Source organism: Candidozyma duobushaemuli (assembly GCF_002926085.2).
Source record: "Candidozyma duobushaemuli strain B09383 chromosome Unknown B_B09383, whole genome shotgun sequence".
Taxonomy (NCBI): Eukaryota; Fungi; Ascomycota; class Pichiomycetes; order Serinales; family Metschnikowiaceae; genus Candidozyma; species Candidozyma duobushaemuli.
In genome coordinates this window covers 367,042-382,011 of record NW_020289895.1, presented here as the reverse complement: position 1 = coordinate 382,011, position 14,970 = coordinate 367,042, and the positions used below count along the sequence as shown (strand labels likewise).

The 14,970-nt window shown below is 52.1% G+C and overlaps 2 protein-coding genes across 2 annotated transcripts; both read left to right on the top strand. All coding sequences in view use genetic code 12, as the record gives it.

Moving 5' to 3' along the window:
* Positions 1-1,202: 1,202 nt before the first annotated feature.
* CXQ87_001668 (uncharacterized protein) lies at positions 1,203-2,927 on the top strand (the record flags this gene model as incomplete). Its single annotated transcript, XM_025480202.1, has 1 exon — positions 1,203-2,927. One exon carries the CDS (start codon positions 1,203-1,205, stop codon positions 2,925-2,927), a length of 1,725 nt encoding a protein of 574 aa, XP_025334502.1.
* A 2,690-nt stretch (positions 2,928-5,617) lies between these two features.
* On the top strand, positions 5,618-13,672 carry ALS2 (Als2p; the record flags this gene model as incomplete). The annotated part of the gene is made up of 2 exons (XM_025480201.1): positions 5,618-12,549; positions 12,583-13,672. The coding sequence occupies 2 exons, from the start codon at positions 5,618-5,620 to the stop codon at positions 13,670-13,672; spliced, it is 8,022 nt and encodes a 2,673-aa protein (XP_025334501.1).
* Positions 13,673-14,970: the final 1,298 nt, after the last annotated feature.

Below are 14,970 nucleotides of genomic sequence, written 5' to 3'. Positions count from 1 at the left end.
CGGTCCGATCCTGACTCTACTAGCCATGCACCTTTCAGCCTGAAACCGAGGCATCTACTAAACCACTGAGAATGAAGAGGCCACAAAACCCACCAAAACGAAAATCCACACTGGCGCAAATGGCATTTCCACTTTCACATTGTCCCACCAAATTCCGGTTGCTTCCCAACTTTGAACCAGAAATGGCGGTGAAAGTCTATTAACCTGAAAAACTCACCGGTCCGACCGTGCCGAAATAGAGCAAACGCCTGGCGCCTTTAATGATCCACTTGTCATTGCCATGAGACATGTCTCACCAGTCAGATGACGTTGGGTGACATTTACGTGCACACGGAAATCCGCCTGAGACAATAGGTGTCTCAAGAATGCGGTGTGACCGGAAATAGCGTCCCTGGCATATCGGACCACCTATTAAAAGGAATGACGCAAAGCGGGGCGGAGGAGATCGGCCAAAAGCGCCTTTCTCAAATACATGGCTTATTAAACTCCCGCACAAATCGCCTTTTAAGCTTGCCCCGGATAAACTCCGGCGGATTATTACCCGCAGGGTCATTTGAGGCGCCTCGAACGTGCGCGCCCCGCCTTGCGGCGAGGGGCACGGGAAAACCCTGAGCGGAGTACTAGTTTCGGTTCCGAGGAGGAAAACCGGGCCGCGCGAGCCTCCACAGGCTCAGTGAAGATAAATCTACGTCCGTACCGGCTGGTGGTCCAAAAATCCAGCCTCTTAGAACAAGGGCATATTGCCTAGAACGCATGTTTATTGCTATCTCTCTGATGTAAGCGTGCGGCGACATGGCGCTATGTGCAGGACCCACATATGGCTGTGGCGAGGCACCTTTCAACTTGGCGATGTTCCGGGTCTTGACAGCTTGACAGGTTTGGTTTTCTGGGAGGACAAAAAAATACTGTTGTAAAGCGACGTCCAGGAATCCGTCAATATAAATATTGTGGGGGTGTGCTGGGCCCTCTGGAAACCGCCTTGCTGCGGCAGCAAGCAGAGGTGCGTTATCGAGCAGTTTAGTTGTATTTTTCTTTTTTTTTTTTTTTTTCTCTTATTTTTGCTTTTTCGCTGTATGTTTCCTTTGCAGATCGCCTATTCCGTAAGCGTCCCAGTATAAATACTAGCCACCTCCCTAAGCCCTTGGCGACCACTTTCTTTTGCATCCACTGCATCACCAAAACTTCCACATTCTTTCGCAACCATGGATAGAGAAATCTCCCGTGTCCAGACTCGTATATCGAGGATCGAGTCCACCAGAGAGTTGGAGCAGCAGGTGGAGTTCAAGGACCAGCAACACCCTGGCGAGAGCTCCTCTGGCGATAACACCGTTCGTGCTTCCAGCTTGAACGGGTTTGAAAAACCCAACCAGGAAATGGTCGAGGACGCCCGTCCCATGACGCTTCCTCAAAAAAGAAAAAAGGCCAAGCTTCCTGGCATTCTTCACGAAGACGGCCGTCGTGAGCTCAGGCCGAAAGACTGCTACGACAGGTTGGGATACAAGTTCCCCTGGTACAAGAAATGGACGATTTTGACGGTGATTTTCGCCGTGCAAATGTCCATGAACTTCAACACTTCGGTGTACCCGTCGCAGATTGCCCAGATTGCCGACCATTTCGGCGTTTCCGAGCCCAAGGCCAAGGTGTCTCAGATGATGTTCATGATCATGTACGCCTTTGGATGTGAGTTGTGGGCCCCCTGGTCGGAGGAATACGGCAGATGGCCCATCATGCAATCGTCGTTGTTTCTTGTGAACATCTGGCAGATTTTGGGTGGTTTGGCGCCCAACTTTGCATCTATCATTGTCGCCAGATCGCTCGGTGGTTTGTCTTCTGCCGGTGGGTCCGTCACTTTGGGTATGACGGCCGATATGTGGGAACCCAACGACCAGGGTTTCGCTGTGGCTTATGTGGTGCTTTCTTCGGTTGGAGGTTCGTCCATTGGCCCCATTTTCGGCGGAATCATGCACGATCACCTCTCGTGGCACTGGAACTTCTGGATCCAGTTGATTTTCGGCGGCGTGGTGCAAATTGCCCATTTCTTCCTTGTCAGCGAGACCAGAACCACCATTTTGATCGACAGAGAGGCCAGAAGAAGAAGAAAAGACGGCGAGGACGACAATATCTGGGGCCCCTCGGAGATTCACGGCCGTGCCGTGAACGTCAAGGAGGTGCTCACGATCTGGAGACGTCCATTCGAGATGTTCTTGAGAGAACCTATTGTGTTGTTTCTTTCGTTGCTTTCCGGTTTCTCCGACGCCTTGATTTTCGTGTGCATGGAGTCTTTCCCTCTTGTGTACGAGCAGTGGGGGTTCGGCAACACCGCCGCTGGCCTTGCTTTCATTCCCGTCATTATAGGCTACATCATCGCCTATTGCGTCCACCTTCCCGACGTGTGGCGCCAGAAATTCCTCATTTACAACGAGGGCGAGGACCTGAGATACGCCGAAAGACGACTTCTTATCCTTCTTTACATTGCGCCCCTCGAGACCATCGGCTTGTTCGGTTTTGCCTGGACCTCCATGGGCCCTCACTACAACCCATGGATAGCGCCCATGATCTTCACCACCTGCATTGCCATCGCCAACTACAGTATTTACATGTCCACCATCGACTACATGGTGGCGGCGTACGGACCCTATTCTGCCTCGGCCACTGGTGGTAACGGATTTGCCAGAGACTTCCTTGCGGGTGTGGCCATTATGTATGCCACTCCGATGTACCAGAACATCGGCGACGCCAGACACTTGCAGTGGGCCTCGACCATTCTCGGGTGCATTGCCATTTTGGTGGCGATCCCGATTTATGTGTTTTACTGGAAGGGTCCTGCCATCAGGGCCAGGTCCAAGTTTGCCCAGACCTTGGCTGCGGACAGAAAGGCCTCCAAGCAGCACACCGCCACGGAGTGGGAGACGGAGAAGGAGGTTTGAGCAAGCGCTGGCTAATTTTATTTTCACTTTTTGTCGACCCGCTCGTAGACGGCGGGTCTAGGTTTAGAGCTGCGTATAGGAATATAGACACCTGGAGAGGGAGTTGTAGTAGGGTTTGGGCTTTTTTGTCAATTCGGTTGTGTGTCAAAAGCCGTTTGGTGCCCTTTAGGGGCTTCCAAAAGGAGCTTTTGTGACTTTAAGGCGACCTCTGGTCAGCATCCGAGAATTAAGCGACAACATCCCCTTTTCTTTCCGAGGACATCAACGCTCCTCGGGTGTTTTCGTCAGATTGCTGAAAAATAAAGCCTATTTTCCTGGTTCGTAGCCACGGGCGCTCTATATTTAACTTTTGCTCAGATCCTCCAGTGATAGCAACGCACCTGCCCCATTGAGCCCGCTCCACCACCTTCCATGCCTTGCCGAGAATTCAACGTCAACAAAGAAAGACATTCTGGAACCCTCGTGCATTACTCTGTCCAATTGGGTACGTTTCTCGTAAAAAAACCAGTAGATTCACTCTCTACCGCCCCTTTTCATGCGCCTCCGCTTAACCTCCGCTGCATGCCCACGCCCAAACTTCATTCAGATAACGCCAACGTATAGCAAACAAGAGGGGGTGGGATGCCGTTGCGGTGGCGTGCTTCACCGTCGGTTACGCTGAACGGTTATTACTACAGCGGGCTTTTGTCGTGGAACAATGCGGTTGGAACGTACGCAAAACCAGCAATTGTCGGTGGAAGCACGGCGGGTGGATGCTGATTTGATAATCAACGAGTTCTCGCTAATTTTTTAGTAGTGGTGGCTGACAAATGTGTCTCAGCTTTGTGCACCCTAGAGTGTATCGTAGAGACCCCCGAAACGGAAGTTTATTTTTTGTTAAATCCGGGCTGTTGACAGTCCTTGAAGTACTACGCAATCATAGAATCGGCATCGCCCGTTCTGGCGTACTATTAGAGTTCCGCTACGGACCGTGCTCTGAACCGGCGGATTAAGCTGGAATGCTCAATGCTCGACCGGTAGAGCATGAAATTTTCACATGTGCAAGTCCGTAGCTGTGCGGCTGCCTAGCCTTCCGTCTGTGGCGTCCAAAGCCGGTCAAGCAAATCAGGGTATTCGAAAGAAGGCCCTTACGTGTTTATTTTCAAGAAAGCGGTGGGATGCGGGCTGAGAGATGCCGAATGCAGGAGTGCCGGACTGTTCGTCTAAGCGAGCAGATGGCCGCACGCCGGAGCGGCTTATGCAGCGCTCTCAGCTTTAGCCTTTTTTTGGGGCAAGCGGAGAAAAATTCCAAACTTCCCGCTAGCAAGATGGTAAAGAGCATCTCGTTGCGCCTACAGCAGGTAATTCCGAGCAGCTTCTGTCAGTACCCCTTTCGATGTGTTTCAGTAGTTAAAATGCACCAACCACAGGTGTGTCAAGCAGAGCGTCTATTACTCTACAAGCAACGTCTCAAAGTCCTCGCAAGCGTCCTGGTAGACGAGGCGGAGCGGCAAAATAGGTTTTTTTTTTTTTTTATTTTTTTTGTTCTGTTTAGCTGCTTGATGCCCGGGACCGTAAAAGCATCGAGCAATGCGTGTGAAAAAACACACAAGGGCCTCTCAGAAGCGAGAGATTACAGCGCACCGCAGAACAATGCCATCTGTGGCGACGCCATTGGCGGACGCTGAACAATAAACCCGAGATTCCAAGGGCTTACGAGAAGCCATGCCGGTCACAAGTAGGGTATGAAGTTGGCGTACCCTTGCATATTCTGGAAACCTTCGCGCCCGGAGGGCTACATGTTCTGCGCATACGGGCGGTTTCGGCGAGTTTGGGAATTCCCAGGTCGCTTCCCCAGATTCTGGATTGGGACGCCTCGAGCCTGCTTCGAACTAAAAATTTGGCTTATTGTCTGCTGCATGAACCCACACAATGGCGGCTAGGAACACAATGGGACAATTGCGGGCGCGGCGCTGATCCTCGGCTGTGGTGGCCCACATGAGAGACTTCTCGCCTATTTGACGTTGATCTTCAACGGCAGCCACAAGCGGTCGCAGGGTGCTGTTAACGGCGAGCAGGGAGCGGCATGGTGCCGTCCTGTGCTGGATCGGGGCTGCCACCGTTTACGGTGGACGCCCGCATGATACCGTGGATTCAGCAATTCGCCCCATTACACAGAGGACCGCAATTGCATGCGCATTTTCCGGGATGGCAAAATCGGGATTTCTTTTTCTTTTTTCTTTTCTTTTTTCTTGTTCTTCACGGGCATCGCTCACGGGCCTTTCTGCCCGAACACATTGGCCAAGAATACACCCTGACTGCTACTTCCTAGCAGTGTCTGCGGTAGAGTGGTGAAGAGAACAATAAGCCTCACATAGGCGACTGCGCATACGCTACTGCAGGTCTGGCTGCACGCGTGCTGCAAGCTGGATGCAAGAGATTTTCGCCTAGCTCTTCGCTGCAGAGTGCGTTATCCGTCTTGCGCCTGGAGCAACTTCTCAAGAATCCTTGCAACAATACTTCCAGTGGCTTCCGGAATCACAAAACCAATGTTACCTTTCTCTGCATTGCCGGCCGCTTCCGGGCATGCATGAGGATCCTCGAGCTTTGCGTAATTCTCCTTGGCTGCAACATTATAAGTCGCCGTCCATCGCCGGCTTTTGTCCTCTTTTTTTTTGCAACCACCCACTCTCGCTAAAGCTCGATCCCCAATGCTTGCCTACTCGGTGGCGCTCTTCGCCTACGCTGCTGTAGCATTAGGTGCACAGATTTCGGGTGTTTTCACTGGAATTGACTCGATCCTGGGCCCCTCGAACAACAGACCCGTCACTCCCAGTTGGCAAGCCACCGTGCTGTGGCTGATGCCCCGCCTGAAAAATATCAAAACCGGCGACACCTTCACTTTGCACATGCCCTATGTGTTCAAGTTCACCTCCCTGAGTAACACCCTTGCCTTGACTGCAGGAGGCACCACTTTCGCAAACTGTATCTTGTTTTCTGGTGATAACGTTGTGGGATACTCCGAAGTGCAATGTACCGCCACGTCTGCTGCTGAAAATGTCGAGTCCGCCACGGGCAAGATCACGTTCCCCTTCACCTTCAACTCCGGCTACTCCCTGGACCCTGTCAATCTTGAGGCTGCCAATGCATGGAACGCTGGTTCCAACACCGTCACCTGGACTGATGGAAACACCCAGATCTCCACCACCGTGAACTTCCTGGGCGGCGCCAGCCAGGTTATCCTGGGTTCTGCCGAAAACGGCGCCTTTGGTTTGCGCAAAATGGTGAACCTCAACGTCAACCAGCACTACCTCTTGGGTCCTCTGTGTTCCTCCACCATGTCAGGAACGTTGCAGATCACCAATCCTTCGTCGCAGGTGCCCTTTGACTGCCTGACGCTTGCCGGTGCTATTTCTGACCAGATCAACGCGTGGTACTACCCGCAGACCGCCGACAAGGCTGGTGTTTCTGTCAGAAGCTGTTCCTCCACAGGCGCTGTTGTGTCCTTCAACAACGTGCCAGCTGGCTTCAGACCCTACATGAACGTCAACGCCGCCATCCCCCTGGGCACCTTCTCGTCGCAGAACCAGTACTCGTACAGCTTCTCGTGTGGCTGGAGAACGCTCAGTGGTCTGGCCACCCAGCTGTGGACCATGTACAACGACGGAAACACCGGCTCTGGAGGCAATTTCAAGCCCATTGTGCTTACCACCGTCACGGACCCCACCGCCACCACCACCGCCGTCGGCACCGTCACGGGCGCTTCCACAAACACCATCGTGGTGACGGTTCCTATTTCCCAGACCACCATCACCGTCACCGGCACCGGAACCGCCTCTACTACCCACTCTGCCACCAGCAGCGGCACCAGAGTCATCTCCATCGACGTGCCTACGCCTACAACCACCATCACGCGTACCTACTCCGGCTCCACCAGCTCCTTCCTGACCATTCCAGCCACCACCGGCGGCACTGGAACGGTTATCATCGGGGTGCCCACGCCAACGACCACTTTGACCCAAACGTGGACCGGAACAACCACCTCCACTCAGACGATCCCGGCCACCTCGGGCGGAACCGCTACTGTCATCGTGGATGTGCCTACTCCAGTCACCACCGTCACCAGCACATGGACAGGCCTGACCACCGCCACGGTTACTCAACCAGCCACTTCTGGCGGCACCCAGACCGTTGTCGTGGAGGTGCCCACGCCTACCACCACGTTGTACTCCACGTGGACGGGAACTGTCACCACCACCACCACTGTGCCTGCTACTTCGGGCGGAACAGCCACTGTGATTGTCGAGGTGCCTACGCCCGTGACGGTGATCACGTCTACATGGACCGGATCCACCACGAACGTCGTCACCGAGCCTTTCTCGCTGGGTACGCAGACCATCGTGGTCGAGGTGCCTACTCCTACAACCACACTCACCAGAACATGGACAGGAACCGAGACATCCACCGAAACCATCCCTGCTACCACTGGCGGCACCGGAACCGTGATTGTCGACGTCCCTACTCCATACACCACCATCACCAGAACGTACACCGGCAGCGTGCCCACCACAGAGACGATTCCAGCCACCACTGGAGGAACCGGCACTGTGGTGGTTGACGTTCCTACTCCTACCACGACGATCACGAGAACATGGACGGGCTCGACCATCTCCACCGAAACTGTTCCTGCTACTACCGGCGGTACTGCTACTTTGATTGTCGATGTTCCCACGCCTACCACCACTGTGACATCCACCTACACTGGCCAGATCACCACCACGGTGACCGTGCCTGCTACTTCTGGTGGAACCGCCACTGTCGTTGTGGAGGTGCCTACCCCTACCACCACCATCACCACCACTGGTGACGTCACCAACATCGTGACTCTGACTATCCCAGCTGCTTCTGGTGGAACCGAAACCGTCGTGGTCGAGGTGCCTACTCCAACAATCTACACCACCAGAACCTGGACCGGTTCTGTCACCACCACGGAGACTATCCCAGCTACTACCGGTGGAACCGGCACTGTCATCATCGATGTTCCTACTCCTACTACTACAATCACCAGAACATGGACTGGCTCTGAGACTACAACTGAGACGGTGCCTGCTGCATCTGGTGGAACCGGTACCGTGATTATCGATGTGCCAACTCCTCTGACTACCATCACCAGAACTTGGACTGGCTCCATCACCACCACCGAGACCATCCCGGCTGGATCTGACGGAACTGAGACAATCGTCGTTGATGTTCCTACTCCAACCACCACTATCACCAGAACGTGGACCGGAACGGAATCCACCACCGAGACCATTCCAGCTCAATCCGGTGGAACTGGTACTGTGGTTGTCGATGTGCCCACTCCTTACACTACCATTACCAGAACGTGGACTGGCACTACTACCCAAACCGAGACTGAGCCGGCTCCATCTGGCGGTACTGGAACCGTTGTGATTGATGTGCCTACTCCAACCACCACGATCACCAGAACTTGGACTGGCACTGAAACCACTACCGAGACCATTCCAGCTCAATCCGGTGGAACCGAGACCATCATTGTCGATGTTCCAACCCCTTACACGACTTTGACTAGAACCTGGACTGGTACTACCACTCAGACTGAGACTGAACCTGCTCCTTCTGGAGGTACTGGAACTGTGATCATCGACGTCCCTACGCCAACAACCACCATTACCAGAACCTGGACCGGTACTGAGACCACCACCGAGACTATTCCAGCCGGATCTGGTGGAACTGAGACCATCATCGTGGACGTTCCTACTCCTTACACCACTATCACCAGAACGTGGACTGGAACAACCACCCAAACGGAAACCGAACCTGCTCCTTCTGGAGGTACCGGCACTGTTGTCGTTGACGTTCCAACCCCAACTACCACGATCTTTTCTACCTGGACTGGCAGCACGATCTCTACTCGTACTATTCCAGGTTCTTCTGGTGGTACTGACACTGTGGTGATTGAGGTGCCTACTCCAATCACTGTCATCACTTCCACGTGGACTGGTTCGATTACCGAGGTTGTAACGGAGCCTTACGAATCTGGAACCCAGACCATCGTTGTCAACGTTCCTACCCCAACTACCACTATCACCAGAACCTGGACCGGAACGGAAACTACTACTGAAACCGTTCCAGCCGAGTCTGGCGGAACTGGTACCGTGATTATCGATGTTCCAACTCCATACACCACCTTGACCAGAACTTGGACTGGAACCACCACCCAGACTGAAACTGAGCCTGCTCCTTCTGGTGGCACTGGTACTGTGATTATTGACGTTCCTACTCCTACAACCACGATCACCAGAACCTGGACTGGAACTGAAACCACCACTGAAACCATCCCAGCTGGCTCCGGTGGTACTGAGACCATCATTGTGGACGTTCCTACTCCTTACACCACTTTGACCAGAACCTGGACTGGAACCGCCACTCAAACGGAAACCGAACCAGCTCCTTCTGGAGGTACCGGTACCGTTATCATTGACGTTCCTACTCCAACCACTACCATCACTAGAACTTGGACTGGAACTGAGACGACTACCGAGACCGTTCCTGCTGGAAGTGATGGAACTGAAACTGTTATCATCGACGTGCCAACTCCTTACACTACCATCACCAGAACTTGGACTGGCACTACTACTCAAACGGAAACTGAGCCTGCTCCTTCTGGAGGAACTGGAACAGTCGTTGTTGATGTTCCTACTCCATCTACTACTATCACGAGAACCTGGACTGGTACCGAGACTACCACTGAAACCATTCCTGCTGGAAGCGATGGAACTGAAACAATCATTGTTGATGTTCCAACTCCTTACACTACCATCACGAGAACATGGACTGGCACTACTACTCAAACTGAGACAGAGCCAGCTCCATCTGGTGGCACTGGTACCGTGGTTGTTGATGTGCCTACCCCGGTCACTTCTATCACAAGAACCTGGACCGGCACCACCACTCAAACGGAGACCATTCCAGCCCAATCTGGTGGAACTGAAACAGTAATTATCGATGTCCCTACTCCTGTGACTACTTTGACTAGAACCTGGACCGGTACTGAAACCACTACTGAAACTATTCCTGCTGAGTCTGGTGGTACTGAAACTGTCATTATCGATGTCCCAACTCCTGTGACCACCATCACGAGAACTTGGACTGGTACTACTACTTCGACTGAGACCATTCCTGCCGAGTCTGGAGGAACCGAGACTGTCATAATTGATGTTCCTACTCCTGTCACTACTTTGACGAGAACTTGGACTGGCTCTATTACTACAACTGAGACCATTCCTGCCGAGTCTGGTGGTACCGAGACCATCATCATTGACATCCCAACTCCAACCACCACCCTCTTCTCCACATGGACTGGATCTACCATCTCCACAAGAACCATTCCTGCTGAATCTGGTGGAACTGACACCGTTGTGATTGAGGTTCCTACCCCAGTTACCGTGATAACTTCTACCTGGACCGGCTCTATCACTGAGATTGTCACTGAGCCTTACGAGTCTGGTACTCAAACTATTGTCGTGAACGTTCCTACTCCGGTTACCACTGTGACAAGAACATGGACCGGCACTACTACCAGCACTGAGACCATTCCAGCTGAGTCTGGTGGGACCGAGACGGTCATCATTGACGTTCCTACTCCAGTTACAACTATTACTAGAACCTGGACTGGAACCACCACTTCGACTGAGACTGTTCCAGCTGAATCTGGTGGAACTGAGACTGTGATTATCGACATCCCAACTCCTGTTACTACGATCACCAGAACCTGGACCGGCACTGAGTCTACTATCGAGACCATTCCTGCTGGCTCTGACGGTACTGAAACTGTCGTTGTTGATGTTCCTACTCCTTACACCACCATCACTCGTCCTTGGACTGGAACTTTTACTACCACTGAGACCGAGCCTGCTCCTTCTGGAGGCACTGGCACTGTTGTTGTTGATGTTCCTTACGAAGCCACCACTGTGACCTCGACTTGGACCGGTACCACCACTAGAACTGTTTCTGAACCACCTAGCGGATCTGACACTGTTGGAACTGTTATTATAGAGGTTCCTCCAGCTACAACGGCATACACTACCTTGACGTCTACCTGGACTGGCACCACCACCAACACCATCACTGAACCACCTGCTGGCTCTGATACCGTTGGTACTGTGATTATAGAGGTGCCTCCATCGACTACCGATTACACCACCTTGACATCAACCTGGACTGGTACTACCACTAGGACTGTGACTGAACCACCTTCTGGTTCTGATACCGTGGGCACTGTTGTTGTTGAAGTTCCACCTACCTCCACTGATTACACGACCTTGACTTCTACTTGGACTGGAACTACCACCAACACCATCACCAACCCACCATCTGGTTCTGATACCGTTGGAACGGTTGTGATTGAGGTTCCTCCTACCTCGTCTCAGTTTACCACTTTGACATCTACTTGGACCGGAACAACCACTAGAACTGTTACTGAGCCACCATCTGGATCCGATACTGTTGGCACTGTTGTTATTGAAGTTCCACCAACCTCTGCTGACTACACTACTGTCACCTCGACTTGGACTGGTACTATTACTAACACCATTACCAACCCACCTTCTGGTTCTGACACAGTCGGTACCGTGGTTATTGAAGTTCCACCAACTTCTGCTGATTACACCACCGTCACTTCTACCTGGACTGGAACTACAACCGCCACGGTCACTAACCCACCATCTGGTTCTGATACTGTCGGTACTGTTGTGATTGAGGTTCCTTCCACTTCCTCCGAATTCACTACCTTGACTTCGACCTGGACTGGAACCACAACAAGAACCGTGACTGAGCCACCATCTGGATCCGATACTATTGGCACTGTTGTTATTGAAGTTCCTCCAACTTCAGCTGATTACACCACCGTCACTTCTACCTGGACCGGTACCACGACTGCCACTGTCACTAACCCACCTTCTGGTAGCGACACCGTTGGCACTGTTGTGATTGAAGTTCCATCTACTTCGTCTCAGTTCACCACTTTGACTTCCACCTGGACCGGCACTACTACCAGAACTGTCACCGAGCCTCCAACCGGCTCTGACACCATTGGAACTGTTGTCATCGAAGTCCCACCAACTTCCACTGACTACACCACTTTGACGTCTACCTGGACTGGTACTACAACTAGAACAGTTACTGAGCCACCATATGGTTCTGGCACCGTGGGCACCGTTATCATAGAGGTGCCCCCAACTACTGTTCCTGTTGTCCCAGTGCTGTCTTGGAACTGGAACTCTTCTTACGTGGTCTCCCTGTCTTCGATCCCTGTGCCTGTGAGTCTGTCATTGTCTCTCACCGAGAGCTCCGAGTCGTTCTCTGAGTCTTCGATTGCTTCTTCGATTCCACCAGCTTCGAACTCCGAGCCTGCTACTCCTGCCGTCTCCTCGTCTCCAGTGAGTACCGAGCATCCACAGCTGAACACCGACAGCTTCAGTGGACCAACATCTTCTGGCCCCATCACTACCTCCTCGAATCCTGGTCCCGAGCCTAACCCTGGCCCAGGTTCCGAGACTCCAGGTTCTGATTCTTCGGCTCCTGGTCCTAACCCATCTGGTCCTAACTCCGGCGCTGAAACGTCTCTTTCGACTGCTTCACACCCAGGCCCAAGCCCAGGTCCAGCATCTGAATCGTCGGTTCCAGTCTCTCCTGGTCCTAGCTCAGAAGGCTCTGCATCGACTGTTACAGTTACCACAACTCCTGGTCTTTCTGAGCCAACCAACGGTCCAAACACATCTGGAACCGGTCAAATCCCATCTGGCACTGGCCCTGTCCCATCTGGTCCAAACTCCGCTGGTCCAAGCTCCTCGAACCCTGACACCACTGTGCCTGTCGCTCCAGGACCATCTCCTTCTGGCCCAGCTGTTCCAGGTACTAAGTCTTCTGCTCCAGGCGAGTCTCAGCGAGTTCCTTCTGGTACTGCCAACTCCGAGTCTCAACCAAGTCAAACCGGTCCAGCTCCATCTGGGCCAAACCAGACCGGTCCAGCTCCATCTGGGCCAAACCAGACCGGTCCAGCTCCATCTGGCCCTAACGAGACTGGCCCAGCTCCATCTGGTCCTAACGAGACTGGCTCTGTTCCTTCTGGACCAATCCAAACTGGACCCGCTCCATCTGGTCCAAACGAAAACGGCCCTACATCCACCGGACCAGCTCCTGCCAACTCGGCTCCTCCAGCTCCTCACCCTGAGCCTATCGCTTCAAACACTGTTCCAGCATCCGGCTCCAACCCAGCACCATCTGGCTCCAACCCTGGACCAGCACCTTCCGGCTCTAACCCAGGACCTGTCCCAGTGCCTGGCCCTGCTCCATCTGGTACTGAGTCCAACAACAACCCTGCTAGCACTCCATACCCAACCTCTGTGGCTGGTCCAAGCACCCGTGTTCCCGAAAACTCTGCTACCCAGAGCACCGGGTCCAACACTGCTTCTGAAACCAGCTCTGTTGTTTCAGAGGGTCCATCTTCACTGGTTGTCTGCTACAAGGGTAACTGCGTTACACTTCCTGTAACCTCTCAGGGTGCATCGACCTCAACCCCAGTTGCTGTTTCGCATGCCTCTTCGTCATCGTCCCCTATTGGTCCTGAGCCTTCTCCAGCATCTGCTACACCAGCCATTTCTACATACGCAGGTCTGGCTGCTGCCGTCAAGATCTCGGGTCTTGCTGCGGTTGTTGTACCATTGCTTCATGTCTTGTTTTGATGAACATCAAGTGGTGTTCTTTTATTTCGTTTGTTGTATTCTTTCGACATGCTGGTCTCCAGGCCATGCTTTCTTTCGATACCCTTTATTAGCATTATTGGCGTTGTTGCATTACTACATGTTTGTTTTCATGCACGGACTTATCTTCGGTTTATACCCTTTTACGTATAATTACATTTTATTTAAAGAAGCTGTAGATTGGTCCAGAAGTAAGGTGAGTTATTGGTTGAGAAAATAGTAGAGGGGCTATATTGGGCGAGTGATGTTTTAGTAGTCAGTGTCACTGTGAGTGAGAATATAGTAGAATCAATGGAGACAACAAGAGAGTATTGAAATACTCTTGTAGGCCAATCATCATCAACAGCGAAATTCTGACTTTTTTAAAACACGCTAGAGTCTTATTTTCACTACCCTGATGCAATCTGATCAAACTCCAATTATTTAAGTGGAGGCCCTCAAAGACGGAATTGGTTTCACTTCTAGCATAGAAACAACAATATGACCACCATATTTGAAACTCTGTGATCACATTCCTCTTACACATCACTGAATACAAACTCCAATTTCCTCAATAAGACTACCCTTCCCCACCCTAAAGCCTAAACAAGTCATTGAACTATCACCAGTCGGCAATTTTGTAGGCCCTCATCAAACAAGCATCATCCATGCAGCATGAAAATGGTTATGAGTTTCCAAAAGTCTGCACTTCAGGAACCCACACATACGGCGCTAGCGGGCTGCAAAAGGTTTGCCATCATTTGAACAATCCGTTCTCGATTACGCTAAGGGCACATTTACGAATTTAATGCGATGGCATGCAATAAAATTTACCAACAACGGTCATGAGGATGAGGAATAGGACGAAGAGTTGAGAATAAAGAATTGAGATGAAGAGTTGAGAATGAGGAATGAATGAAGAGTTGCGGATGAAGAGTTGCGGATGAAGAGTTGCGGATGAAGAGTTGCGGATGAAGAGTTGCGGATGAAGAGTTGCGGAATCGTTCTTAAAGCCACAAACTCTGGGCACTGCCATTCGGTGGATCTTGGTCCAGAACCAACGAGAGATTAGGCGCCCATCAATGGCATTGTTGCCAAAGAGGAAACACAATTCCGAAATATAGCCGCGGTTACACCCGAGCAAAGAGAAACCTCGGCAGCATTGTCAGAGGTCCAGAGCTCTTTGTGCTACTTTTCTTACTTGCCGAAAAAGAACAAAGTGGGATCTTCTTAAGCGGTGACACAAAACCGTGTATTGTACGCAAACAATGCAAGAAACGGCTACCCCGTAACCACGTCCA